Source organism: Pelecanus crispus, chromosome 1, assembly GCF_030463565.1.
Source record: "Pelecanus crispus isolate bPelCri1 chromosome 1, bPelCri1.pri, whole genome shotgun sequence".
NCBI lineage: Eukaryota > Metazoa > Chordata > Aves > Pelecaniformes > Pelecanidae > Pelecanus > Pelecanus crispus.
Genome location: NC_134643.1, coordinates 169,858,481 through 169,885,186, shown reverse-complemented (window position 1 = coordinate 169,885,186; position 26,706 = coordinate 169,858,481). Strand labels below are relative to the sequence as shown.

General features: G+C 37.8%; 1 protein-coding gene across 1 annotated transcript in view; it reads left to right on the top strand.

Annotated features, from left to right (window-relative positions):
• GPC5 (glypican 5) overlaps positions 1–22,754 on the top strand; it is a 778,126-nt gene extending 755,372 nt beyond the window's left edge. Inside the window, exon 8 of the mRNA XM_075726418.1 lies at positions 22,597–22,754. Coding sequence (XP_075582533.1) covers positions 22,597–22,754 — 158 coding nt within the window. The remainder of the gene's footprint in view (positions 1–22,596) is intronic.
• Positions 22,755–26,706: the final 3,952 nt, after the last annotated feature.

Below are 26,706 nucleotides of genomic sequence, written 5' to 3'. Positions count from 1 at the left end.
GTGTGTACTGTGATGGAAATGTAGGAATTACCTATGTCATGGAAGAGACCTGTGGGCATGGGAGGCTGAATCCATTCTTGGTCCCTAGAAATTATGTGGATAGTGCTGGGCTTCTTTGCAGCTGAACACATCTTCCAGCTGAATACCATAAAGCTTCTTTTTTTTTTTTTTTTTTTTTCTGTTAGAGGACCATCTGTTGCAAGTTTGTCCATCTTAGCCTGCAATGCCTGCAGTTTATTCAGAAATCACATTAAAAAACTGGACTGTAGCCAAGGCTCCAAGGCAACTCTACCATGCAGACATCCCTTTATCAATTGCAAAGGTGCCTTCAGTGCCCAGGGTCTCAGGCGCAACTGATCCCATCATTCAGGATAACTTTGAAGGTCTGAAGTTTTGAAGATGTTGGCTGTTCAGCTGTCTCTCTAGTTGGTACAATTTTTGTAATGTGGATGGACTCCTGTCTCCATGATCTACCTGGCGCAGGTAGCAGGTAGCACTGGGGGGCTGCACATGCCCTTCCTGGCTACCCAGCTGCCAGAAGTCTAGTCTGATTGTATCTGTACAGAGGTGCTCAGCAGCAAGCTCACAGGTAGCTTACCAGTTTCTGTCTGTAAGTATTTGAAAGCCTACCTTCCTCAAGGAAAAAAACAAAACAAAACAAAACAAAAAACCAAACCCAAAGAACAACAAAAAAACCCCCAACCAACCAAAAATGCAGCAGTTTTTTGACTTGAAAACATTATTAAATTTGTATTTCAGTTGGAGGGGGTTTTACATCCAGTTTCACTTAGTATTGAGACAAATGTAAAAAACTTTCCCCGAATGTATTTAACTTTCAGACAGGTATATAATTTGCCTAATGTACATGTATACTTCCCAGAAGGCAAGGTATACATAGATTTACACAATTACCTGGATAAAATATTAGAAATCCCTCTTGCCCCCAGAATTTTTCTCCAGATGTTCTGACATAATTACATTCAGCTAAAGTATCCATAGCTGTTCTGTTGGCTAAATTGGTTTATTGCACACTTTGAAATAATTTAATATTATTCCTGTTTCTTCCTCTGTGTGAATCCTTGATTTTATATTACTGTGTGCCAGAAACAAATTGAAATAGATGTGCTGAACACATGGACATGAAGCAGTTTGCCCAGTAATAATTGTTTCATGACAGTTTTCTATTCTTCCAGTTCTTCTCCCTTTGGGATAGTTTAGTGGTTTGGATAGCATTAGTAAGAGAGAGACAAAGTACTGTCAAGCTAGATATTATTACTGCAGACTTGATAAAATCTAAACATTTTTGAAACAATGGTTCTCTGAATAATTAAGTGGATTCTGAAAACCTCCAAACATTACCGATTTTTACTACAATTCACAATTTATTGAAAGGCCACAAAAGAATTCCAGCCTTGGAGAGAAGTCAGCTTTGTACGACAACTGAAAATATTTTGAGAGCAGCAGATATTCAGGGCAACAGTTCTTTTTTAATACACTACATTTCAACATTGTCAATTCATAACTAATCACATACATGTTACAAATAAATAGAAATTTTCTTAAAAGTAACTTTTCAGCTTTTATTGGCATCTAACAGAAGTATTCTAGTCAGGAAATTCTCTTGTTTAGATTTCAATACAAAACAAAAAGCAATCACTCAGTCTCTAAATAAATAAATAAATACATACATACATACATACATACATACCAGCTGTTAATAATTCTTGCACATCAGCTAGTCATTGCTGTGTAAAGCAAAAATAAGTTTTGGCAGGGAACTATGAAATCTATTTAATACAGAAAGGTTTTAAAAACCTTATTCAAAAAAAAGTTTTCTGTTTCACTAAGCTGTATTTTGGCAGCTTCACAACAAGTCTGTTTGCCTAGAAAGCTGAAGAGAATTCTTCAAGTGTAATGCTCTAAGTTTAGGTCTCGATATTAATCTCATCCTGTAGGTGAAAGGGTCATTTTTAAAATGTCTTTACAAATAACACTGAAATACTTCTGTTGTAAAGTTTCCATCAGCAGTATTTGTCTTACAATTTGGCACGGAAAAGAGAACTCAGTTCAAGTTTCATCTGGTAATGTGAGAAATTCATTATCCCTAATAGATTTAAATTACTCAGATTTAATACAATGGAGAGTTATATGTTACACTATGGTATTTCTTAATTGCAGTGAATCCACAATGAAAGGTATTAATTTTAACGTTACTTTGGTTTACTAAAAATTCTTTTCAAAACAAAAAATACTTTAAGAAAAGTGTCCATCTCATTATATTTTATGATACCTTACATCTATTTTTTTAATTGAACTATTTCTCTTAGGAGGTTTTTTTTTTTTTATGTCTGTTAAGAACTGGCACAGAATGTTCTTTCTGTAACACTGAAATACAACAACATACGTATGGAGATGTCTCAGGCTGAGACCTATAACAACACTGAGCACATATTGTTATGTGTATTAGAAGAACATAACTCAGAACAGATTTTATAACATTTTGCAGTACAATATTTTTAAAATGGAGAGTAAATATTTCTATGGGTAAAGAAAGAGTCAAAACAGTAAAATATTTTGTACTTAAATAATTTATAACAATAGTTAGATGTTGACTTTCTAGCTTGTTTTATGGTGAAAAGATTATATATTTCTTTTTTCTTTGTTTTTTTCTTTTGTTTTATAATTAATAAGTTAATCCAATAAATACAGATACATAGAAACCTGTACTGAACACAGAAAGGGCTCCATAATCAAGACATTTAAATGTTAATATTAATATTTCAGTAGTTACAGAAGGGTAGATATTGAAGGTATATATCCTGGCACAAAAATATATCTTTGACTAAATATATACATTAAAAAATTGTAAATTTACTGTATTTCTGCCCCATGGCAAATTTACAATTTTGCTCAGGGAAAGAATGACAGTGCACCTCACCAGACCATAATTATATATATCTTTTAAGATCAAGCTTTGCTAAAATGCCAACTTTTTTACACTTAATGCTCGGAGACAGCTAGTGTTTCACTGACCTTGTAAATCCAGTCTTGCTGTCACTGGTAGACTCAGAAGTGGGTACAATTAATTTTATGATAGACTTACTAGCACTTGCTGTGCTTTCCTTGACTTTCTGTGGATGCAGAGTGACCACTGGGCTACGTTTTCTGGGTGTTAAGTCTCTTGAATGTCATACAAAATTGTTAGAGGCAGTATGTCCGTAAATACCTGTACTGTTTCTCTGTGGGGACAGTGTTGTAGGGGGTATCCATAATTAAACCAAGTGATGTGAACATGAGCAAACTAGATAATCATGCAAATCTTGCACCTTTCTGTCCTTAATATTAATTTTGACTTTATATAACCATGCTTAACTTGACAATTGTAGGCTTTTTTTTTTTTTTTTTTTTTTTTAAATAAAGAAGATGGTTCCTTCTTTCTGTTGCAAAATATCTGAAAATACATCTGGGAACTCTAAAATAATTACGTATTTAGAATAATGAAGCTTCTTAAGCCAAATGATCACCTTTAGTTGCATTTCAATTTGAGCCAAATATTTCAGAAAACCTGGGCTAGATTCTAAATCACTCTGTTATGTTGAGACCACAGTATAATGGAAAAGATTTTAAAAAATAAAATCACATACCTTCTGTTATACAAGGTGAAAGTTTGATCTAGGAGTTGCAGTTTGGGTAGATGTGGGTTTTTTCCTTCATACTCACTCCACAGGGCAAAAATGCTGAACACAGCCTAGCTGTAGTTTTAATACTGTTATTGAACATTTAGACCATGAACTATTTTTAAATATTCCTTTAAAAACAGAGAGAAAGATATAGAACAGTTACACAATAGGCATGGAGGAAGGCTCCTTATATTGAATCATCTGTTTCTCACGTTCTTAGCACCAATAAAGAACCCACAGAAACGACCTATACTCCCAGAAGTACAATATCTTTCTGGGGAAAGTATTTGCACGGAGGAACACTTTGAAAAATGTCATCTGAATACAAAGCATTGGGAAGAGACTAGGTACAGAATTTCTAGTGGCTAGGTTGTGCTTGGGGACTCGGCTATGACAGTTCTGAGTGCAGTGCTTCAGGTAAATGTCTGTCAGCATTCAGCTAGCAAAGACCTATTTTTCAGGAATTTATCTCTTTAGAACTTATGAATTCATTTTGAGACAAAAGTGCTCCTGACATAAATAGTGTCATATTAGAGGAATTATTTTAATTTATTTTTAATTTTCAATAGGTTTGAAAGAAGATTGTCATTTGCAAATTATAAAAGTTCAACAAATTATGGCAAAGTGAGTAAACATAAGAATTTTATTGCAAACATTGAGCATTTGAAATGTTTGCATTGCTTTCACTTTTTTAAAAACACTTTTTCAAAGTATTCTAAGAACTGAAAATCAGCTCCATGAGCTCAAGACAAGCTCATCAGGTCAGGTTATCCCATTTGTGAGCACTTATATCTGATTTCATATAATTAGAGAGTTTTCAGTTGGAGAGATAATGTGGAAGTCTGGCTAATAAGTATTAATTCCAGCTCAAGAGGATTTCAATCTGCACATAGATTAATAGATCTACAGCCAAAAGGATTCCATTTTCGGTTATTTAGTCTGATGTTGTGCATACCACAGGACACATTGTATTAAGATATCCACACGTATTCCAGATGCATCATCTAAAAATATGCTTAGGAATGTATAATTATTTAGGTCTGTGTGCTGGTTTTGGCTGGGATACAGATAATTTTCTTTATAGTAGCTAGTATGGGGCTATGCTTTGGATTTGTGTGGAAAACAGGGATTTTTTAGTTATTGCTGAGCAGTGCTTACACAGAGCCAAGGCCTTTTCTGCTCCTCACCCCACCCCACCAGCGAGCAGGCTGGGGGTGCACGAGAAGTTACGAGGGGACACGGCTGGGACAGCTGACCCCAACTGACCAGAGGGATATCCCATACCATATGACGTCATGCTCAGCATATAAAGCTGGGGGAAGAAGAAGGAAGGAGGGGACATTTGGAGTGATGGCGTTTGTCTTCCCAAGCAACCATTACACATGATGGAGCCCTGCTTTCCTGGAGATGGCTGAACACCTGCCTGCTGATGGGAAGTAGTGAATGAATTCCTTGTTTTGTTTTGATTGTGTGCGCGGCTTTTGCTTGCCCTATTAAACTGTCTTTATCTCAACCCACAAGTTTTCTCACTTCTACTCTTCTGATTTTCTCCGCCATCCCACTTGAGGGGAGTGAGCGAGCGGCTGTGTGGTGCTTAGTTGCCAGCTGGAGTTAAACCACGACAGTCTATGTGTCTTCATTTTCCTGTTTACAGTTTTTTTTTTATATCAGACAAAAACTTGAATAAGATTGACTAGCTGCCCCTAACATGATATTTTGGGTATTGCAGTTCAAGTGTGAAACAATAGGCAGTTTCAAATACCACATAGTCTTCTTCAAAAAAGTCAAAATAGAATGCATCTATAATACTTTTTTCTTGAATTTAAAAAAAATCTGGTTTACTGATGCGTTTTAAAAGAATACTAAGGTTGCAATTCACTGAATACAGAAGTAAAAGTTTTGTTTTTTTTTTTACATTCAGAATTAAATCAGTCCTTTAAGCCCCAATTTTGTAACTATGCCTAATCATGCTTTCTTAGGATTTTGATTGACATAAGGTGTAAAATATATTAGTTATCCACTGCTTATTTATAAATCAGACCACCTGTGTGGAGAAAACTGTTGTATCATCTCCTTTATTTATGCTTTCACAGTCCATATGCAGAGAAAGCCACTAAAAATAGTTTGCATCTGGCAGGTTGATCACTGTGACAATAAAAAGATTAAACAGCAAGATACCTCTCTGCTTTCAGTAATGCCTAGCAATACAGAGGATCTATTTTGTTCATTCTGTGTACATCATTCAATGCTTTCAAGCATTATGAATGCCACACCTTTCCTTTTTTTTGGTCTTGAAAAGCGACTATATTATTACTAAATTTGTCACAGGTAATGTTTTATGGGAAGCAAAAACCATCACTGAGAATGCAGAAAACTTACAAAACTTGCTTAAAGTAATCAATCTTTCAGACATGATTTTTTCCAAGAAAATTCTTTTTAAAGCCATTTATTACATTTTTTTCTATCATATTGTTAAGAAATTTTTTTTGTAAGTCAAAAATTGTAACAGTGATGTAATTCTTGATTATGCTGAAAATAATAGATTTTTTGTTTTCTTTTGCTTACAAAAACTTTTTGATAGTAGTATATATAAAACAATGTTTGTAGAAGCCTGATCTCAATCCCTTATATTTTAATATGAAATTCAAGGTTTAGAATGAACAAAGAAATAGATTCCTGTGGAAAAGACTGGGATTAATCAAGCAAGAAACGTGATATTATTTGCAATATTTACATCTGCCTTTAATCTCCACCAAAGAAATATTGTACTATAAATGAGATCTAGACTGAGTGGTGTAAAGAGAGACTTGGGGAATGGAAAGACTACAGAATAGGATGATTGGATCAAGTGGCAGGTGCACATTTCTGTGACAATATCAGCACATTTGGTTAAACCGTCAGGTTATTGAAATAATCTTTTGTTACACATAAATCTGACAAATTTCAGTGGTTTTGCCCAAATGGATTAGTGTCTTCTGATACAATTGTGTTCTCCTGCCCATTTGGTGGAATCAGCAAGTTGGTGTAAGACTCTGGAAGGCAGAGGGTCATGTCCAGGTCCCTGTTGGTGGAGCTGGCTACATTCACTTGCTACATTCCTACACTGAGGTCATCTCCAGACACGGTCCTCTCCAGTAGCTGACACTGTTGCCCTTTTTCCCACACACTCAGTCTATATAGCAGTGAACAGAGTCACACAGAAAGTGCTCCACTCTTTTCCCATAAAGGAAAAGAGTTATGCATCCCTGAAATTCCTAGCATGTTTTATATATGCAATGGATAATTTAGAACTAAAAATAAAAATCTGTCCATCCACTTAAAAGAAAGGCCTTGACTAGTCCCTTTTCCTCTTTCAAAGCTGTGTAGTCCCAGTACAGCCACCCTGCTGTAAGGCTGACACCTAGAACAGTGAGAGACGATGCTTGGGCTTCACTTCCTCAAGAGAACATGGACAGGAGATATTGGGGGCAAGGAAGCGGGGAGAGAGACTCACCAACAATTTCTTAGAAATAGCTTATAGAGAATAGCTTTCAGAAGGATGTCTAGAAATAGTTTTTAGTCTCCATCCTCCCACCTCCAGACTTTCCTGGAAAGAGATATTGACTCACTGCATATTGGTAGCAGACAAGTATCTCAAAGGCCTCCATTTCTTTGGGAGGACTGTGTTCCTCAGACTCCTCTGTTGAATGCTGCCTCGGAACATAGATACAGTCCAGTAACAGCTGGATGCAGGATCTCTCCTTCACATATATTTGAAGAACTAAAACCAGCATGTGCGACCTTCATACTGACTGACTAGTGTGTTGCTGTCCCCAGATGCTTTCTCACTTTCCTCCCAGTATGTTCATCTGGAGGACAAAGTTCACAGAAATATATATATAGACGAGTGGACCACAGTCATTCACAGGCAGATTTTATTCTAGAAAAAAGGGTTGGAGATTATCCCTGGAGAGTGTCCTTCCAGCTACTGGCATGTACCCTCAATGTCAGCAGGAACATCCTGGGGATGGATCTAACAACCTGCCCGTCTCTTCTAAAGCCCATAGCTGGTACCACAGCAGGAGGGGGCTGAGATGGGTGCATGCAACAGGAGGAATGAAGGGAGACCTGTGCTATGTGAGGGACACCGTACCAATCACTCGTCCAAAATGTGTGCCTGTGCCATACTCAGAAGAACAAGCAGAACAAGAAGCTTTTGCAGCTTTAGACACCCCCATTGGAAAGTGGATGAGGTTTTGGGGTGCTGCCTTGGGGCTGGGGGTGCTGAGAAATCTGCACAATTTAAGGACTATTTTCAGATAGTTGCTACAGAGGTATACCCATGTCCCCTATTCTAATCCTTAATGGCCCTGACCAGCCTCACCTGTGGCTTCCACCTGTGGCTTCCACCCATGCCTTCTTGACCATGGACCCAAGAGCCCCATTTCATCTCAGTTCTGCATACCTAGGCCTTCCCTGAGCTATTCTGTGGATATAATTATCTCCAGTCCTGTCTCCTGGATGGCCTCAGACCGATGTGGAAGGAAACCTTCATGTCCCCAGTCCTCTCTCTGGCCCCATTTCCTGCTGTTTTTCCTGACTGGTCTTTCTGGATGGACCTGGGTCTGATTCAACACCTCTCCTTGTCTGGGGATCACTGGACGGGCGACAGAAACTGTTACTGTCACCAACCCAGACCTGCTCAGGTGCTGCAGCACTGCACCCCACCAGCAAAAGCATGGCCTGTGTATTGGGTCACCCTCAGTGCCCAGATAGACATAGCGGCAAGCCCTGGGACAATTCATCTCACCTCTCAATGTTCTGTAACCCTGCTCCCAAACTCAGAGCTGTGTTTCTTGAGAGCTCTGTTGGCAAAGCGAGGAGACAGCATCTTGATCTGGTGTCTAGGATGGTGTTGGAGTTTGGTACTCTTCTCCTGTGACATACATTGAGCATCTCTGCTGCTCCCTAATTCCCTGCTCACTGTGAAACTGCTGCAGTATGACCAGAGTATACTGAACATGTCCTGGGACTGCGTGGAGAGGAGCATGACATGATATGACTCATTTGTGAACCTGAAGGGAAAAGAGGGCACACAGGAGGAGGACACACCACAAGGGAGGAAAGACATGTCATGACTACCACTTAAGCTTACATGACATTCCCAGACTTATAGTTTTATTGTCTTATTAAAAACCTAGAGTCTGCCTTTTCAGCAGTTTAGTTCGTCTGCTTATTCTGCTGAACTATTTTTGGATAATTTCCTTTGTCGTTTAACTTACATTAGCTTTTAAATGCATTCATTCGTTCTGCTCCAATTCTGCCTTTTTAGTTGTGTAAGAATTTCCATCTTTTCATGCCCAGTTTCTAGTTTGTGTAACTTCAGTCTTGGTCATCTTACACTACTTGTAGATTTTGATGGTACTAGTTCAGTAGTTTACTTTTCTTAATGGTGCCTTACTTTATGATGTGACCTCATCTGCCAATTTTGCCATAAGCCTTTAAAAAATATGTACCAGTGGTAAAATAAAAATAAGCCCAACTTGGATACAGTTCCCAAAATCAAATGGTTTAAAGTATACAAGAAGTTATTTTAGTATTTAGTGTGTAAGAGAAGATCTAAGTAAATAACTCGCTTTTTCCTAAGATGTAGGCTTTTTTCACTGTATAGTGAACTTTTTATTTTACTTTAGGACCCAGGCACTCTAACCCTTCACCCTATACACATGGTAATTTCCTTCAGAGCTCCCATTTGGAGTCCCTTAAAAGGGAAAGGCCGGATTGTCCTGAGACGATAGCTTGTTTCAGGACTGACTGTATTGCTAGATATAGATATAATTTGCACCAGGTTTTTCTTTCTCCATCCTGAACAATCACTCAAACCTATGCCAGTAATTTCATGGCTTCTAATTTCTCCATAAAATCACAAATCCCTGGTGTCAGGCTGAAAAAAATCCTCTGGTGGTCTGTGAAGCAGTCCTCTCATTATTCAGCTGCCATTTTCTAGAAGATGACTATTTAAAAACAAGAACAGTTTCAGGGCACCAAGAGCTATCTTATGCTTTAAACTGTCTCATATCCAGGCTCTACTCCCCTGGAAGGATTCCTCTCTCTGCTAGTTTCCAAGAAATAACAGCTGTGCTAAGGTAGGCACCTCAACTTAAAAAAATCTCTAGGAAACATACATGAATGGCAGGGATGTGAATTATTGTTCTCATGTTGTCTGGCATACATTCACAAGCTTTTGGGTACAGGCTTCTTGCACAGCTTTCTCTGCTGCACTGCCTGTGGGATCTGAGTCCAACCTTCCTTCTCTTCACCTAAAAGAAGAAGAAGGTGACTATTGTTGTCTGCCAAGGTCACCCTGTTATCATCTCCCCTTCTCCTGCCAAATGCTGATGCTTCGACAGATAACAGGGGTGTGGTGGAAGAGGTGGTCCTGATCTGTTGATACTTAGGCTTAGAAGGACATTATGCTTAAAGGACAGTGAATGGTCAGGATAAGAAGTCCGTAGCTTAAAATGAAACGAAAGCTCACAGAATGACTCCACAGTGTATCCCCTCAGTTCCCTTGACTCACCCAGGCATGAAAAAGTAGCGTCTTTAACACTTTCACATGCCTCTTCACTGACAATGGTACAGCTCAACTTACCATGCCCCACTGGAAGTAGTTCTAAAGCCAAAATTAATGCCTCCCAACTGAAAAAAAAAAAGTGCAAACTTATTGTGTCTTCAACTTACAGGTCCACACAGAGTTACTTTAAATAGAGGTCACCTTTTTCTCTTTGCTTTTCAACCCTCATTCATTGTTTACTCAATTCTTTCTCTCTTTGGATCAATATCTTCAGGCTAAAAACCTAAACTGTGAAAGTTCAGCTGTTTCTCATCCATCTGTACTCCTGTTCTCTTTGAAGAGCTGCGTTGTGACTAAAAAGCTGTTTTAAAAATATATCTAAATTATCAAATTAACTGGAAATAGCAGTTCAGTTTCTTTATGCTTAAGTTACTTAAGTAAGTTAAGTTAGGTGGGCCTCCTCTTTCAGTTAGAAGTGAGGAGCAGACATCACATGTATTTTTAAGAAGAAACTTTTAAAACCATATGGGTTTTCTTTTTATTTTGTCTTCCCTCATATCCACACTGCCAATCTGGAAAACAAAGAAATCACTTTTTTCCTCAATCTTTCTTTTCCTTTTTTTCACATGTTATCTTGAGACCTGTTATTACATTATTTGCTCTTTTTTTTAACAAACCTGGAGACTGATATCTTGCTTTTGTTAGAAACTACTTTCCCTCAGCCAGTTGACCAGACCCAATCAAGTCAATGGTCAGCCTTGTTAGGCTGTGGGAGCATGAAGGGGAGAGCAGTTTTTTTCTGTTCAGGGACTGATACCTGGGCGCCAAACAGAAGCAGCACTATTTGTGTGTTGCTGAATGGGAACCGTATATATTGTGTGGATGTGATATGAATTCTGCAAGGCCAGCTTTCCTAGGGAGAGGTAAAACTGCTACAGATACCAGGTTTAGTCTTTGAATTGCCTGATGGTTATCGCTGAATTTAAAGAATGCACTTATTTTGATGTTTAACTGTCCATTTTTAGTGACTTCAGATTAAAGATCTTGTACTTGCGGGATGCACTGAAACACAAGACTTCCTATGGCATTTCATAACACTACACACACTGAGGGATGCAGATCGATATTCTTCAGCAAGCACCACAGTATTTATCACAGACATTCATCTAGCCTGAAAGAAATTGAAATGCTCTTCCAGAAAGGACTGTGTCTGAAATGAAAATCGGAGAGCAAAAATTTCTATGAAAAATTGTGTTTTTTAAACCTCATAATCTGATTAGAAAATACATTTCTAGGACGACATCAGGAACTAGGTTCTTTTGAGTCATATGTTTTTGATACATTTTCAACATAATAGCTGAGCTAAAACTTGGGGAACCAAAAGTTATCGCACAAAGGAAGAGAAATCAGTGACTGAAGATAATCTCTGTGTTGCATTCTTATTTATAAGGAGAAAAGCTGTGCTTTTGTTTACAGGCAAGGAATGGAGACGAGGATGTCTACCTCCTTTAATGCTTCACACTTCCTTTTTTGTCAGTAATCCAGTCTTTGATGTGGGTTCAGGTCAGATATCAACAGTGGATTTTATGTTTTTCTCAGTCTGTTTCTGGGTGCTTTATGATGTTATGGTTAGCTGACAGCTTAAGTCCTTTGCCAGATTATAACAGCATGGTCCTTCTTCCTCTTGCCAGCACTTATCTGATTCCACCGTGGGGTGGTTTGAAAAGTAAGCTCAAGCTGCAGTAAAACTAACTCAGCAAGAAAAATCACAGATCTGATGGCTCACCCCTAGGAAGAGGTTCACTACAGGGATCTTGCACCTGCCAGTGCATGGCAGCAGGTGGGTTTATAGCCCCCACCTGGCAGATATGAGGAGGAAATGACATTCTGCCTTAACCCAAGATCACACATTACTTTCAGAAGTTTCAGTTCAAATTAATCTCTCTCTTCTAGATGGTAGTTTTGTATAAAACAGAATTGTTTATTATAAATTGAAAAAAAATTTTAAAAGAATCATGTGGGTAAATTGTTTCAAAGGACAGTAATTTATATGGGACATCTGACTCATAGGAAGAAAATTAGTACTGATCAGACGAAAATCCAAAGAATGAAAAATTTGCTTTACTTTTGCCCAGTCTGATTTATGGGACTTTAGTCCTATTATAATTTTATATTGATTATAAAGCCTTTGCATAGGTTAATGATAAAGGTTAAAAGTTCCTCTATAGCGAAAAGGATTGAAAAAATGGATTTCTTCATTTAAAACAGGCATTATTGACAATGCTGATTCCAGTACCCTAGAGCATTGAAGTTATAATGAGCATGTCTTATAATGAACATGGATTTAGAATCTTGCGTGAGAAAGCAATAGGAATAAATCTAATGAAGGTTACAGTGGTTCTCTCTACCTCAGATGAAAAATACAGTAATGTTTTAGTCTCTGTATGTAAAATAAAACGAAGTCTTTTAGACATCTAATGATTTGCTGTATGCTAAAACTACCTACAAGTAAAAAAGTGTACATTAACCATTTCAACAAAAATGTTATCTCCTTCTGATTCTTAAGAATGTGAAATAAATGGAAAAGTTTTGGTTTGTGACACCATTTGTTTGTGTTACATTAACTCATAAAAGCTTTGTTTTCTAAATGGAAATACTGAGTTCATTAATGTATAATGTGAAACAAATGCCACTGTCAACTTTGAAAGAAATCTTTCAAATACTAGACTATAGACTTAATGTCTGCTGCCTTTGTAGTTAAAATGACTTGCCAGACTTATGTTAAGATCATGGTTACACTCTATTTCTCATATATACACATTTCATAAAATATGCGCAGTTAAACATGTTATGTTGGATTCATTTCCTAATATATGGTTAACCATGCAGAATTCTCTTAGCTAATGCCATTAGGCAGACTTCTTAATTGCTTTCTAACAATAACGGTAATACTATTCACTTGTTTGTATGTGAGATTACTTGCATCTTGATATTCCCTGTGCATTTATAATTGCTATTTGTGTTGATTTATGCATTATTACAATGATCATTAGAATACATAAAGTCAAAAAGGAGACTTTTATATCAAATTATTTCCTCCAAATAAGTACCAATTACCTATTCCAGAAACTTTCTTCATAACAGTATATATGTTTAGTGCGTAGACAGAGAGCAAACACTGAGAGCATCTCAGTACACTGTGTTTCAGAGTTCTTACCTGCATCATGCTACAGCATACTATATTATATGGACAGTGACATAGTTTTCCCTGGGGAAACTGATGAAAGCTCTGTCACTTAAGAACAGAGTGGATAAAGCACAAGAAAGTTACTCTGAGAGAAAAAGGAATCTAATGATGGCTTGATTATCACCACACTTCACATATGGACACAAAAATCCCAGTCATTGATGATCTCCCTTTGTGGAGGCAAGCTAAACATCAATTTTCAGTTGGCTTGGCTCCTAAGTGAACATCATCTCCCTGTTCCACATCGCCTTATGGCATAGAGATCAGGTTCAGTCCTTTGGTACTCCTACTCAGGGTCTTGCCTGGGATCCGATACAGGTTTCCTGAGCTACTTTTCTTAGGAGCAGCCATGAAAACCCACATGATTGCATTTCACTGAAAGAAATGACTGGCCTATTACAGAGGTAAGACTCATGAAGACATTAAGGATTTGCTTCTAGAATTTATATCACATTATAGAACCTTCCTATGATACTAAGCAATTCTCCAAATTTCAGTGATTTAACTGGCTGTGTCTATGTTGTCAAGTAACTTAGCTCGTGAGTTGTCTCCTGGTTTCAGTTCCCATTGTCTACATTGCATAAATGTTAGTTCACTCTATGGCTCAGCATTAAGGAAAACCATCTCGGTGCCTCCAAAGCAAACCTCAAGTTCTGTGAATAATTCATTCTAAGGACTGCTCCCAAAAGGCAACACAAACCAGACGGCCAAAAGCTTGGATTTCTCTGCCCTACTCAGTCCCTCAACAGCAGGCTTTTTATTTTTAAAACACTTTCCCATGCCTGGATATCATATCCCAGAGCCTGTAATGCGCTCCTTCAGCTTCATGTTGTAAAAACACCACCTGGTGGGTTGCAGCACAGCCCTCATGTTTTTTTCAGGCACTTTGAACTCAGAACAAACAAACAAAATGATAACTGGATCTTTGAGCCAAGGAGACCACTGTTTGTGACTTCAAAGAGATACAGGTCATTGTATTGTGTAGTGGAGATTTGTTTAGCAGTTTCTTCTGCTGTCTCTGAGCACGGTAGACATAAGCCACTCAACACCACTTTGCCTGAAGGACCTCCTTCTGTGATGTGTATTTAGCTATGTAAATATAGCTGCAATGACTCTTTCTGTACTTTACCAGGAAACACTTCCATGAAGTACTGGCTTCTCAGAGATGTTTGCACACATCAGACAGTCACTATTTTCATGGCAATATGGCAGCCCTTCATCCTGCCCTTCAACACCAGATGCTGAAACCAAAAATGTTTAAAGGCAGGGCTTTAGGTATAAAAGTGAAAATATAAGACTACAGGTGAAACAAATATGAATTCAATCAATACCTGACTGGTTGGGTTTTCTTTTTTTTTTTCCTACCTAGAATTTCTAAAATGTAATCCATTTGCCGGAGCTACATGATTCAGTATTTAGTTTTGGTTTTCTACCAAAGATATAAAGCATAATGATGGGGAATATGTTGGAAAATATTCACTGGTCACTCACTGGTGAACCTGTTATGTGACTAAGCGTAGGATTTATCTGTCCAAATTCAGACTAAATATTTACATCTGAGTACTCCATCTTCTCCTTCTGCATTTACTTATTTCTCTACATTCACTATAATGGGAGCTGCAGTAACTAACTTTGATGCAGGGCAGGAATCAGTTGTCTAAACAGAAGAGCCAAAAGCCACTGGAGATGCTCTAGGATGTTGAAGACAACCTGAAAGTGCTTTATAAGAATCAGGCTTCTTTTGGACGGGCAGCTGTATGCCAACTGTGATACCCCCCTCCCCTGCATCTAAAATGTCTGTAGATGGCTATGTTTAACCAACTGAACCCTGGCTGTAGATGTAGACTATACAGATATGAAAAACTATGTGGAATTAATCATGCCTCACGTCTCGTCTGTTATTATCTTCTTAAGCTCACCACTTCAGCATCAGCATAATGCTACTTTATGCTGCATTTGGGATGGTGCTTGCACTTAAGCTTATAATTTCTGACAGAAACTGACCAATGTAACCACTATAGCAAAGCAGATGAAATTCTTTTCTGTCAAAATATGAGCTCATCTTTAATTAAAAAGCTCTACTGAATTGTTTTTAATGGATGTATTTTAAGGACTCTGGCCTTCATAGTTAAAAATGATCTTATACAGCTGAGAAGGTATAAGCACATGCTTGGTTTGTTGTTTTTTTTTTTTTTATTTTGGCTTTTCATTGCTTTTGGTTTGGTTTCTTCTTGCATAAGGCAAAGTGGCTGTAGAAAAAGTAGCATGAATTTATGAGAATTATGAGAATCATTCACTCTACAAGGATAATAAATATGTATCCCTATGCTCCAAGGCACATATTAATCACTGAATGCCAGAAGTTAGGGGTCCCAATGGAATGATTATTTAAATTTTTCACTATATCTTATTGTTTCTTCCACCTCAAAAGCATCGGGCAATGGTCACAGGCAGACTCAAATAGTGAAACAGAGACATTACTGTTCCGGTAAAACCTATTCATTTTGGTTTTGAACCTTCTTTTCTCTTTCACCTTACCTTTACTGACAAGCTATTGGAATTGACACAACCAGAGACAATAACTTATTGCACCCAAATTAAGATTTTAGACCTCATAGAAAGACATAAAGGGATAGGAATCAAAACCATTTTACAACATACAATTTTAGTATCACTGAAGACTGTTTTCTGCACTAATTTCTTTCATTGATAGGGCAGCAGCTATGTGTATGTTTACATAACAATAGGTTCCATAATGCAAAAGCCTTCATTAATTCTAAATGAATAATGCTGACTCTTCTGTTCTTTTCTCACAAACCTTGTAGGAAATGGAGCTTCACTGACAGACAACAAGTGTGAACTGTTAAGAAATTCACCTGAGTAAACTGATTTATAATTCAAATGTGGCAAACCAATGTGCAATGCTAGATAATTTATTTTTCTTTAAAATTAAAGCATAAAAAACCCCAAAGCTTCATTGGAAAGATGCTTGAAAATTTTGACATTTGTTTAGCCTCTGTGGATCAGCTGTTAATTTTTCCTTCATTAAATGAAAACTAAACAAAATAAAGCAGGGATACGTTTTTCACTAGGTTGTCTCCTGACTTAATTCTCAGCAGAGATATCTCTTATATCACTGTTCACATCTTCAAAAGCAATGTAGTCAAAGAAGCAATGTAGGTTTCTTCCCTCTGTACTACTTGTTAGTGAAATCCAGTGGGGGTTTTTTTGTTTGCTTGTTTGTTCATGACTAATGCTGAATTGTGAGACACCTAATACTTAGAGAATCACAGAATTGTTGAGGTTGGAAGGGACATCTGAAATCATCCATCCCACCCCCCCTGCTCTTTTCTGTTTCACTTGCTGTGCAATGGAGAGGGCAAAAGTTGCACTACATCATAAAAACACACAGGTTTCCTGGAGGGTGAATACATGCACTGCTGTATATGTACTATAAGAAGGGCATATGTTCAAGCATAATATAGCATATGCTTTCCTTTTAGGGACATACCTTAGCTTTTCCAAGTACAGATGTAGTCATAAAAACATGAAAATGGCCTCAAGAAATTAATCCTTTGCCAGGTACCCTTCATAATATAGTTCTTCTCAGACATCTTTTTCTCCCCTCGTTGAGACTTCATGGCCAACATCACATGAACTCCACATGGAAGAATCTTCGAATAATAGTGGAGGTATATTGTTTCTACTTTGCTTCCTAAGCACTGGATACTCATAAGTATTTTGTGATGTTTTTAAATTAATGGCCTAAACACACTAGCTGGGCAATGATCTGACATATAATAAATATTTTTTTCTCACATATAGCTGCATTTCAGTTAAGCAATCTACATATTTAAAGTAGGAAATGCAAGCTTTCACAGCATGCACCATGTATAAACTGAAACATGCCTGAGGTATCTAAACACAGCTCTGTGATCTAGTTAGCATAACTATGTTTCGAAATGTTTTAATGATATTATGTAGTTAGGAATAAAACATGGCAAAAAAACAGTAAAAGAAAGGGAGGAGACATCCACTGGAAGCTTTAAAAGTTCCAGATGGCAAAAGATTGGCCAATCAATAAAAAAAGTTGGGTAACTAATATGTCATTTTAAGTTATGGAATGACAATGCAAAGTAAATACCTTTTTTTCCCCTTTTTTTTTGTTTTTAATCAATTAATGCATTTTTAAAGTTTATCTGCCTATAGTTGTTATTGAGACCTCATTATTGTGAACTGCAGGAATCAAACTAATATGTTTTCCTTTATAGTACAAAAATATGTTGATATTAGTCAGTGTTAGTGTTTACTTAACACAGAAAGGAGATTGTCCTAGTTCTTGCTGGCTGCAAATTCCTAAATCCATTGCTCTGATATCACTGTCCCTTCATTCCTCTTAATCATTATGTTCTTCTTCTTTCTGCCTTTGCCTACAAATTCTTCAGTTTACTTTATCAGTTGCATACAAATTTATCTTCTACTTCCTCAAAACATTATCACTCCTTAATGACATCTATAAATTCACGACCAAGACACCTACATGTCATCCTTTTCCAGGTATCTCATTACTGCAAATTACATTTCCAACTTCATGTTTAAACATTCATCTACAGCACATCAGGTTTTTGCTCTATTTATCTGACCTTTATGTATTTCTTTGACCTCTCATAAAGCTTCTTCATGATCTTTCTTATGAATTTTGGGACAGAATTCAACTACTTATCGGTTCTTTTCTTCACAGCTCATGTGTTGTAAAATCCTGAAATTTAGCTTACATGTAATGCCTGCACTTGGGTGACAACAACCCCATGCAATGCTACAGGCTTGGGGAAGAGTGGCTGGAAAGCTGCCTGGCCAAAAAGGACCTGGGGGTGTTGGTTGACAGCCGGCTGAACATGAGCCAGCAGTGTGCCCAGACGGCCAAGTAGGCCAACAGCATTCTGGCCTGTATCAGGAATAGTGTGGCCAGCAGGAGCAGGGAGGTGATTGTGCCCCTGTACTGGGCGCTGGTGAGGCCGCACCTGGAATACTGTGTCCAGTTTTGGGCCCCTCAATACAAGAAAGACATTGAGGTGCTGGAGCATGTCCATAGAAGGGCAACAAAGCTGGTGAAGGGTCTGGAGCACAGGCCTTATGAGGAGCGGCTGAGGGAACTGGGGTTGTTTAGCCTGGAGAAGAGGAGGCTGAGGGGAGACCTTATTGCTCTCTACAGCTGCCTGAAAGGAGGTTGTACTGAGGTGGGTGCTGGTCTCTTTTCCCAAATAACAAATGACAGGACAAGAGTAAACATCCTCAAGTTGCACCAGGGGAGGTTTAGATTGGATATTAGGAAAAAAATTAGGAAAAACTTCTTCATGCAAGCTTAGTCAAGCATTGGAACAGGCTGCCCAGAGAGGTGGGGGAGTCAACATCCCTGGAGGTGTTAAAAAAATGGGTAGACGTGGCACTTTGGGACATGGTTTAGTGGGCATGGTGGTATTGTGTTGATGGTTGGAGTGATGATCTTAGAGATCCTTTCCAACCCTAATGATTCCTAGTTTTTACTTTCATTAAAAAATAATCCAGCTACCAAGCCAGGAAACATGAAATTATTACTCTACCCTTAATTGGTTTAGTGGTGGACTTGGTAATGTTAGGTTAATGGTTGGACTGGATGATCTTAAATGTCTTTTCCAACCAATGATTCTATGATTTAAATAATTATTTACCCTTCTAAGAAGGATTTTGCATACAACTTCACAGGAGTGTTGTCTTGGAAAAGCCACATTCTACATTCTTTTCCCATCTGAAACACTGTCCCATCCTTACTCAAATTCTTCCTCATATTTAAGGCTCATAGAAAATGCTTGTGCCATAAAAACTGTATTTTGAATCTTCCAGAACATTGTAAGAATGATGCACAGAGAGAAATCCGGTTCTTCCTCCTCTTTAAACCTTTGATAGGGTTTGTATCCAACAGGATGAGGCAGCTCATTTGGCAGTTTCATTTTCCCTTGAAGAGCCATGCTAGTTCCTATATATGTTACTCAGCAGACAGAAGATAACACAGCAAGGTGTTTGAGGTTAGATTACAGTCAAACACTTTCTGGTTTGGTTTCAAACGACCATTATTAGAGGATGTTTCATTTAAAGTGTTTAAAATGCTTAACGTCCCAGCATGGTCCTTGGTAGGCAAGCATCTACTGCTCAAAAGTCATAGCCTGTTTTTGTAATATTTTGACAATGTCAGTAGAAAAGCTCCATGTCAAATTAAAATCTTCCATGACTTTAGGTTCAACTTTTCAAATCAAGGTTAAAGGCTCTTGCTGAGTATTGGAAGGAAACTGTATTGTTGCTGTAGTTATTCTGGAGAACTTAACAGGTCAACTCTCAAGGCTGGTAGTACCATTACCTCTCACAAGCTTTAAATATGTTTAGAAAATGGTAAAAAGCATCAGAAACACTCTGCAGCTGTTATACTATAATGAGATGCTGTAGTATTTTTCACAATGTTTGGTGAAATTCTTTTACTGATTAATTTTTTCTAAACCAGAACAAGACAATACTTTAAATTGCAGCCACTAACTGAGTTTCACAGCTGATGCTGGGGACAGGTGTGTGTGATACTTGGAAGCTTTGCTTTGTACAGGTTCATTCGGGGGGCTGGGGTGGAACACAGTTCTGTTAAAACAGGCTACTTTTTAGGAGTGTTTTTCTGTTCAGTGGTTTTTTCACAGGATCCTGTCTAAATATATTTTTTGAACTTCTTATTTCAAAAAAGTCAGAGTTGTGGCATAGACCTGTGGGGCTGAATAGGTTGAAGGTTTGCTGTATGTTTACACTGCAATCCTAACAGTATACTCATTTAACATCAGAGATTATATTAAATACTTTAATGGCTTTTTGATTCATCGAAGGAAAATGTATTGGTAGGTTTGAGCACTTTTTTGAAACACTCTTTTCATGGGAACTTCCAAAGTCTGCAGTTTTCATTTGAGTCTGGAAAGAAAAGAAAAAAAGGAGAGAGATAAAATTTCCCATTTATTGAAATCTATTTTTCTCCTATTTTCCATAATATTTCCATAATACTGTCAATGAAATCTTCACTAGAAATTAAACCTGACTCTCCAGTCAGTAATTAATATCTAGTCACATTGCCTTCAGATTCAGATCACATACTCTCAACTGAAGCTGGTTACTTCTTTAACTAGGAATATTTTTCTTTTTATGATAATTATCTTTTATAATAAGTGATATCCTGGATGTTTAAGATAAGACCTTATCTTTCACTACTGTGGTAGTCTATCTGTAAATACATTGGGAAAAATCTGCTTCGTTATACCTAAAACACTTGAGGAATGGGTTTTTTGCATAGGTGAGAGTTGAATTTTTCGCTGTCTGTTGAAATTAGTCTTTTTAAATACGGGAAAACCTCACTAATGCTCTGGAGAAATTACCCAAATCTTTTTTTTGTTGTTGTTGTTGTTCTATTTACAAAACTTCCCTGAAAAAAAACCTTGATATACCCTCTTTGATGATCTACCAAACATCCATTCAGTGAAGTGCTGAGTGACTGATCTTTTTCTAGACAGGTTACTGAATGTGCATGATAAGAAGTTGTATTCCCTCCTTCTCAACATCTATTGTCACTCTTCCCCCTTGTATGTCCACTTGCATTGTACTCATAGAGCTAATTTTCACAAATTCTGGGCAAGAGCACTGGATCAATAAATCCACACAAAATAGCAGTATATTCTGCTGTCTAAGTACAGCAGCAAAGACGACAAATTCATTCGAGCAGGTTTTTCAACAACATGATTGACTCTTCCCTTAATGCATTTTTTCAAAGCTACAGGAAGGAGATTTGAGTACACACAGCAAGTTCACAAAGAGCAGCTTTCAAGCTGCTTTTAGAAAAAGAGTATTTTTAACAGAAGCACCAAAAAAGTTGTTCCTTTTAAAAATGAGGATTCTCTGTAACTTCTGTTAAACCAGCTTAACAAAGAGGATAATACCGTGACTAAAATATTTATACTTCATCACAGTCCGTTTGAATAATAATAATAAAAAAAGGATCACTAGTTTATTCATCTTTCCTAATGATACAGAGAGGAACAAGTACCTAAACAATGAATAATAATGCAGAGAAACTCAGACTGTAAAATCAATATGTCAGCTCAGTAGAGCTGTGCTTCTTTCTAATGCTGTTGTTCCAACAGTGGAGTTTACCTTCTGAATTATATATGTATTGACCTAATTACATAAATATTGACTTTGCTTTATATGAAGCGTTTTTCAGTCTCAGTGTAATTACAATGTCAATATTTGTTGCATGTAATAACACTGAATTTAGACTTGTTAATTTTGATTGATAGTGGCATGCCACAAGTTATTATATGGGATAAGACAGTTAGTCTAGAAGTATGCATAGCAAATGCAAACAGCTGACAATGTTACCAAATCTGAATGTATCTCCAAGACCTTCTATTTAACCAGACAGAGGAAATATAATGGGTGATTACATCCTTGTTTCATACAAAACACTGTTTTGAGATGGAGAAATATTTACCCTGGTCCAAAAAAGTACAAATATTCAGCTGTGAACTCAGTAAAAAAGTTCCTGTTTAAAATGAGCTTTAAAATTTTGCATTACAATGTTGGAAAATCTGTTTAAATTGTGCCAAAATGGAGGTTTTTACTTTGCTGTATACCTTCCATCAAGTATACATTATTTTGGAATAATATTGGGACCCAGGCACAAGCAATTTCACATTAAATTATTTCCCTTTTCCTTCAAATTCAAGAAAGATGTGAGTAGTGGACATTTAGGTACTACTGGGACTTGCAAAACTGTTCACTTCAGTCTGCAAATGTTTCTTGAGATATATTTCGACAAGAACAACTTTGTTCAGAGCTGGCAGACCTCTGAACTACTTTCAACGATGAATAGCCATATAGTATAGTGTATGTTTCTAGATGTAATTATAAAGTATTTTGAATTTGGCAGTAACATGAGAATTAGAAACCAAACTGTGACAGTTTGTGTACTGAGGATATTTAAATTTGTTCTTGTTATAACATGTTGCCAGTAGTGACAAGGCATGCATCATACTATATTTTCTTATTTGTCTCAGCAGGGATGCCAGACAAGACGAACCTCAGTGACGTAAAGCAAATCCATCAAACCAGCGATGGCAGCACTTTAGACACAACTGGAGCAGGATGTACAACAATGGCTGATTATATGACATTTATGCTGATTAGTTTGGTAACACTATTTCTCAGTCTTTGGTAACTGTTTAGCTCTGGCTTGATATATGTGTCTCATTGTCATCTGTTTATCCCCACTCACAAGCCTGGAGTAAGGGATCTGGTAGACATAGCAATATTTATGATAGCTTGTATAATATCAGCCTCTCTGATCTTAGGCCTGAATATTAACAAAGTTGTTTCTGTAATATTTTTCCTGTGTTTATTTTAACACCTCTATAGTCACGCAAAATCATGTTTCCTTTTATAATATTTTATGTTAAAAATAAGTTGACTATGCTAATCTTTCTCGTAAAAGCAAATTGTAAAAAAGAGATCACAGAATCACCAAGCCATGGAATGGGGCCCTGAAGATCATCTAGACCAACCCTGTGCTCAGAGCAGAGTCAACTAGAGCAAGCTGCCCAAGGCCAAGTCCAGTTGCTATTTGAATATCTCCAAGGATGGAGACTCTACAGCCTCTCTGGGCAACCTGTTCCAGTGTTTGAACACTCATAGCAAAAATTTTTTTCTTACATTTAAATGTTATCGTATTTCAGTTTGTGCCCATTGCCTCTTGTCCTGTCATTGGGCTCCACTGAGAATAGTTTGGTTCCCTCTCTTTACTCCCCTTATCAGGTATTTATATACCTTGATAAGATCCCCCCTGCATCTTCTCTTCTCCAGGCCAAACAGTCCCAGCTGTCTCGGCCTACCCTTGTATAAGACTTGCTCCTGTCCCTTAAAAATCTCCATGGCCCTTTGAAAGACTCTATCCAATATGTCCATGTCTCTCTTGTCCTTGGGAGCCCAGACCTAGACACAGCACTGTAGATACGGTCTCACCAGTGCTGAGCAGAGGAGGAGGATCACCTCCTTTGACATGCTGGAAATGCTTTTCCAAATTCAGCCCAGGAGGATGTTGGTTTTCTTTGCTGTCAGGGCACATTGTTGGCTCATGTTCAACTTGGTGTCCATCAGGACCCCCAGGTCCTTCTCTGCAAAGTTGCTTTCCAGCCAGCACGCACCAGCATGCAGTGGTGCACGGTGTTATTCCTCCCCAGGTGGAGGACTTGGCATTTCCTTTTCTCGAACTTCATGAGGTTCCTATCAAGCCATTTCTTCAGTCTGTCAGGGTCCCTCTGAATGGCAGAACAACTCTGGTGTATCTGCTACGCCTCTCATTTTTGTATCCTCTGTGAAAACTTGCTGAGAGTGCAGTCTGTTGCATTGTCCAGGACATTAATGAATAAATCAAACAGTATCAACCCCTGGGGTAAACCAGGAGTAACTGGTCTCTATGTGGATTTTGTGCTGCTATTCACAACCCTACATATAACTGATAGCAACTGATGAAACAATTGCTCAGCACTTTATGAGGTTTGTATTTAAAGTCCTGCCTTCTGGGACGTGGTCCCTGTAAAACAGAAAATGTTGAATTTGCCCTTCTGTCTTTCTCCAAAAAGGAAAAAAATACGCAGTGTAAACTCAGCTAATTTTAGTAGGAGTTACTTTTCATAGTTCAGAAAAAACTACATATTAGGTACTGTATATGTATATGCAGATATACACATAACTGCATTTTACCTAGAGATAGCAGCAAGGTTAGGATTCGATGTTGGATTAAGGCGTCTTAATCTATATGTCCACATAAAGATGTTTACATATGTGCTATGTATCTATTACATATGTGCTCTATATCTCTAAGTTGTCACTGCAGTCAGTGGAAATATAGAGTAACATTCAGTTGCTAGAATACCAGCAACAAGTGCCAATTAAGATGCTGTAAAAAACCCACCTGGTGCCCAGCTACTGCTCTGAAGAGCCTCAGGTCCTTCTGTGGGTAAGTGACCAGAGCCCTTTGTCAACACAGTCAATGAAGCCCAGTGCATTATTCAGCTCATATGAAGACAAACACCTGAGAAAGCAACTCAGTTCCCCAGAAGTAAGTGTCTGGTGCCACCTAAGATTTCTTGGAGTATCCAAGACATCCTCATGGGACTGGCATAATGACGTAGGACTTATGGGAAATTCCAAAGGCTTCCTTAAATGGGAGCCACCCAGAGTGGCAGCTGGTAGGAAAGTGGGATATCCTTGTGTATCTCAAATAGATCTAGACATGCATATGTAGGCTGATGAATGATATGCCGAGCCTCCATCAGTAATATCTGGAGCTTAGATACCTAGCTGAAGTGGTAACACATGAATGCAAATCTGAATCACAACATGAATCCCAGCACAAGTTCTTAAACTTTATAAGACGAAGCAAGCTAAGGTGTTCCACAGTACTAATGGTACATTATATATTACTGTTATAAGGTTCGATTATCCTGCCATGACTAATTCCCATGTCATTTTAACCAGAAAGTATTTAAGAATATTTTGTAGTTATTGCTCCTTTACAGTCCTTTACAAGTGAAAAAAATAAATGGTACAGTATTGTATGCACTCATACTGTACCTAGAGCTCTTCCCAGATTGTAAAAAAGTTAATTTTATATGAGGCTAAAATAAAGAAACATATGTAAACATTTTTATTCCCAAATGCATGCGTTAGTCATTAGTGCACACAGTATAGCATACAGGTAAACAGATAAAAAATTTAGAATAGCAAGTGAACATTCCTAAGAGCAATTCCATGCCCAGATAAACATCATTAATAAGCATGTGTGCCAGTGTGTACATTTCACTTGACCTCTTTTTTTCTTTTGCAGGTTTTGTAAACCAGTCTTTCAAATTTACTTGTCTTGCTGTCTCAGCATAGACTGAAATTATGACATCGGTAATTCAGGGAAAGAAAATCTGATTTCATTCTTTTCCTTTTTCATGCCAGCTCAAACTGGTAATCAATCTAGTCCAGCAACATTTATTTTGTACAATGACCAGTATCAGTCACTTCAAGGAAAACGGAATAAAGCTTTCAATAGGAGATTCAGAAATAGAGAAAAAAATTCTACCAATACTCGTTACTTAGAATTTTATTTATATCCTGAAGCACTTTGTTTCCATTCTTCACTGCCATGTGTTGTTGAAGACCTTACTGGTGGCACCAGGTAGTCAAGGAGATAATAGTTTATTCTGTAGCACCTTGGAAACACAAGCCCTATTTTCAAATACTGATAGTAATTAGGTCCTAAGGCTTCTTCAGGTATATGTTAATTACTATTCTGTGTTACTTCTGTTTTTTCATGGCCCATTCCCCTTATCTTCTACACTACACCTACACAAAATCATTTCTAAGATTCCTTCTTGAGTAGAAAATTAGGTCTCTCCTTCCCAGACACATATGAATAAATCAATGGCAATATGAATATAACAGTGGCAGGTCTGGAAGATCCCTCACTGGCCCCTTGGCCATGAGACCTCATTCACCCTCCTGTCCCATCTATCTCTAGGCATCACCACACACTCCCCATCATTGCTTAGATCATACATCATACACCTGCCAGGCTGCATCATCATATCTACCATGTTATAAAGAAATACTCTTGTTTCTTAAAGAAATATAAAAAATCATTTAAATGGCTTAGAGAAAGGAGTAGGAAGACAAGGCTCTCTGGCAATCTGTCTCAAGGTTACCTTGAAAGGGAAGTACCCTTGCAAGAAACTGTGAGAACATAGCAGGATGTTGAAGTGTAGCTCCAAGTTTGGCAGCTGGGGGAAAAAAAAAAACAACCAAACCTGAAATATTGCCTGTGTTAAAGCCAATAATGAAATGAGGAATAGCACTGAGCAGAAAAATGCGGAGTATGTTAGAGAAGCCAGGACGAGAAAAAGAAAAAAAGGCTAAACTGGAGATCACGACAATACAGTGTAAAAACATCTGTATTCACATAAAATGGTGGACCATATGCAGTATGTGTGTGGGCCACTCTGGGTCAATTGCCTTGGGATGCAGAGGCTTTTCCCAGCAGCAGGTCATACAGGCAGCACAGGGCTGCCAGCGAGCTCCCCAGATGACCTGAGAAATGGCACCTAAGTCTTTCATTTGTTTTTACT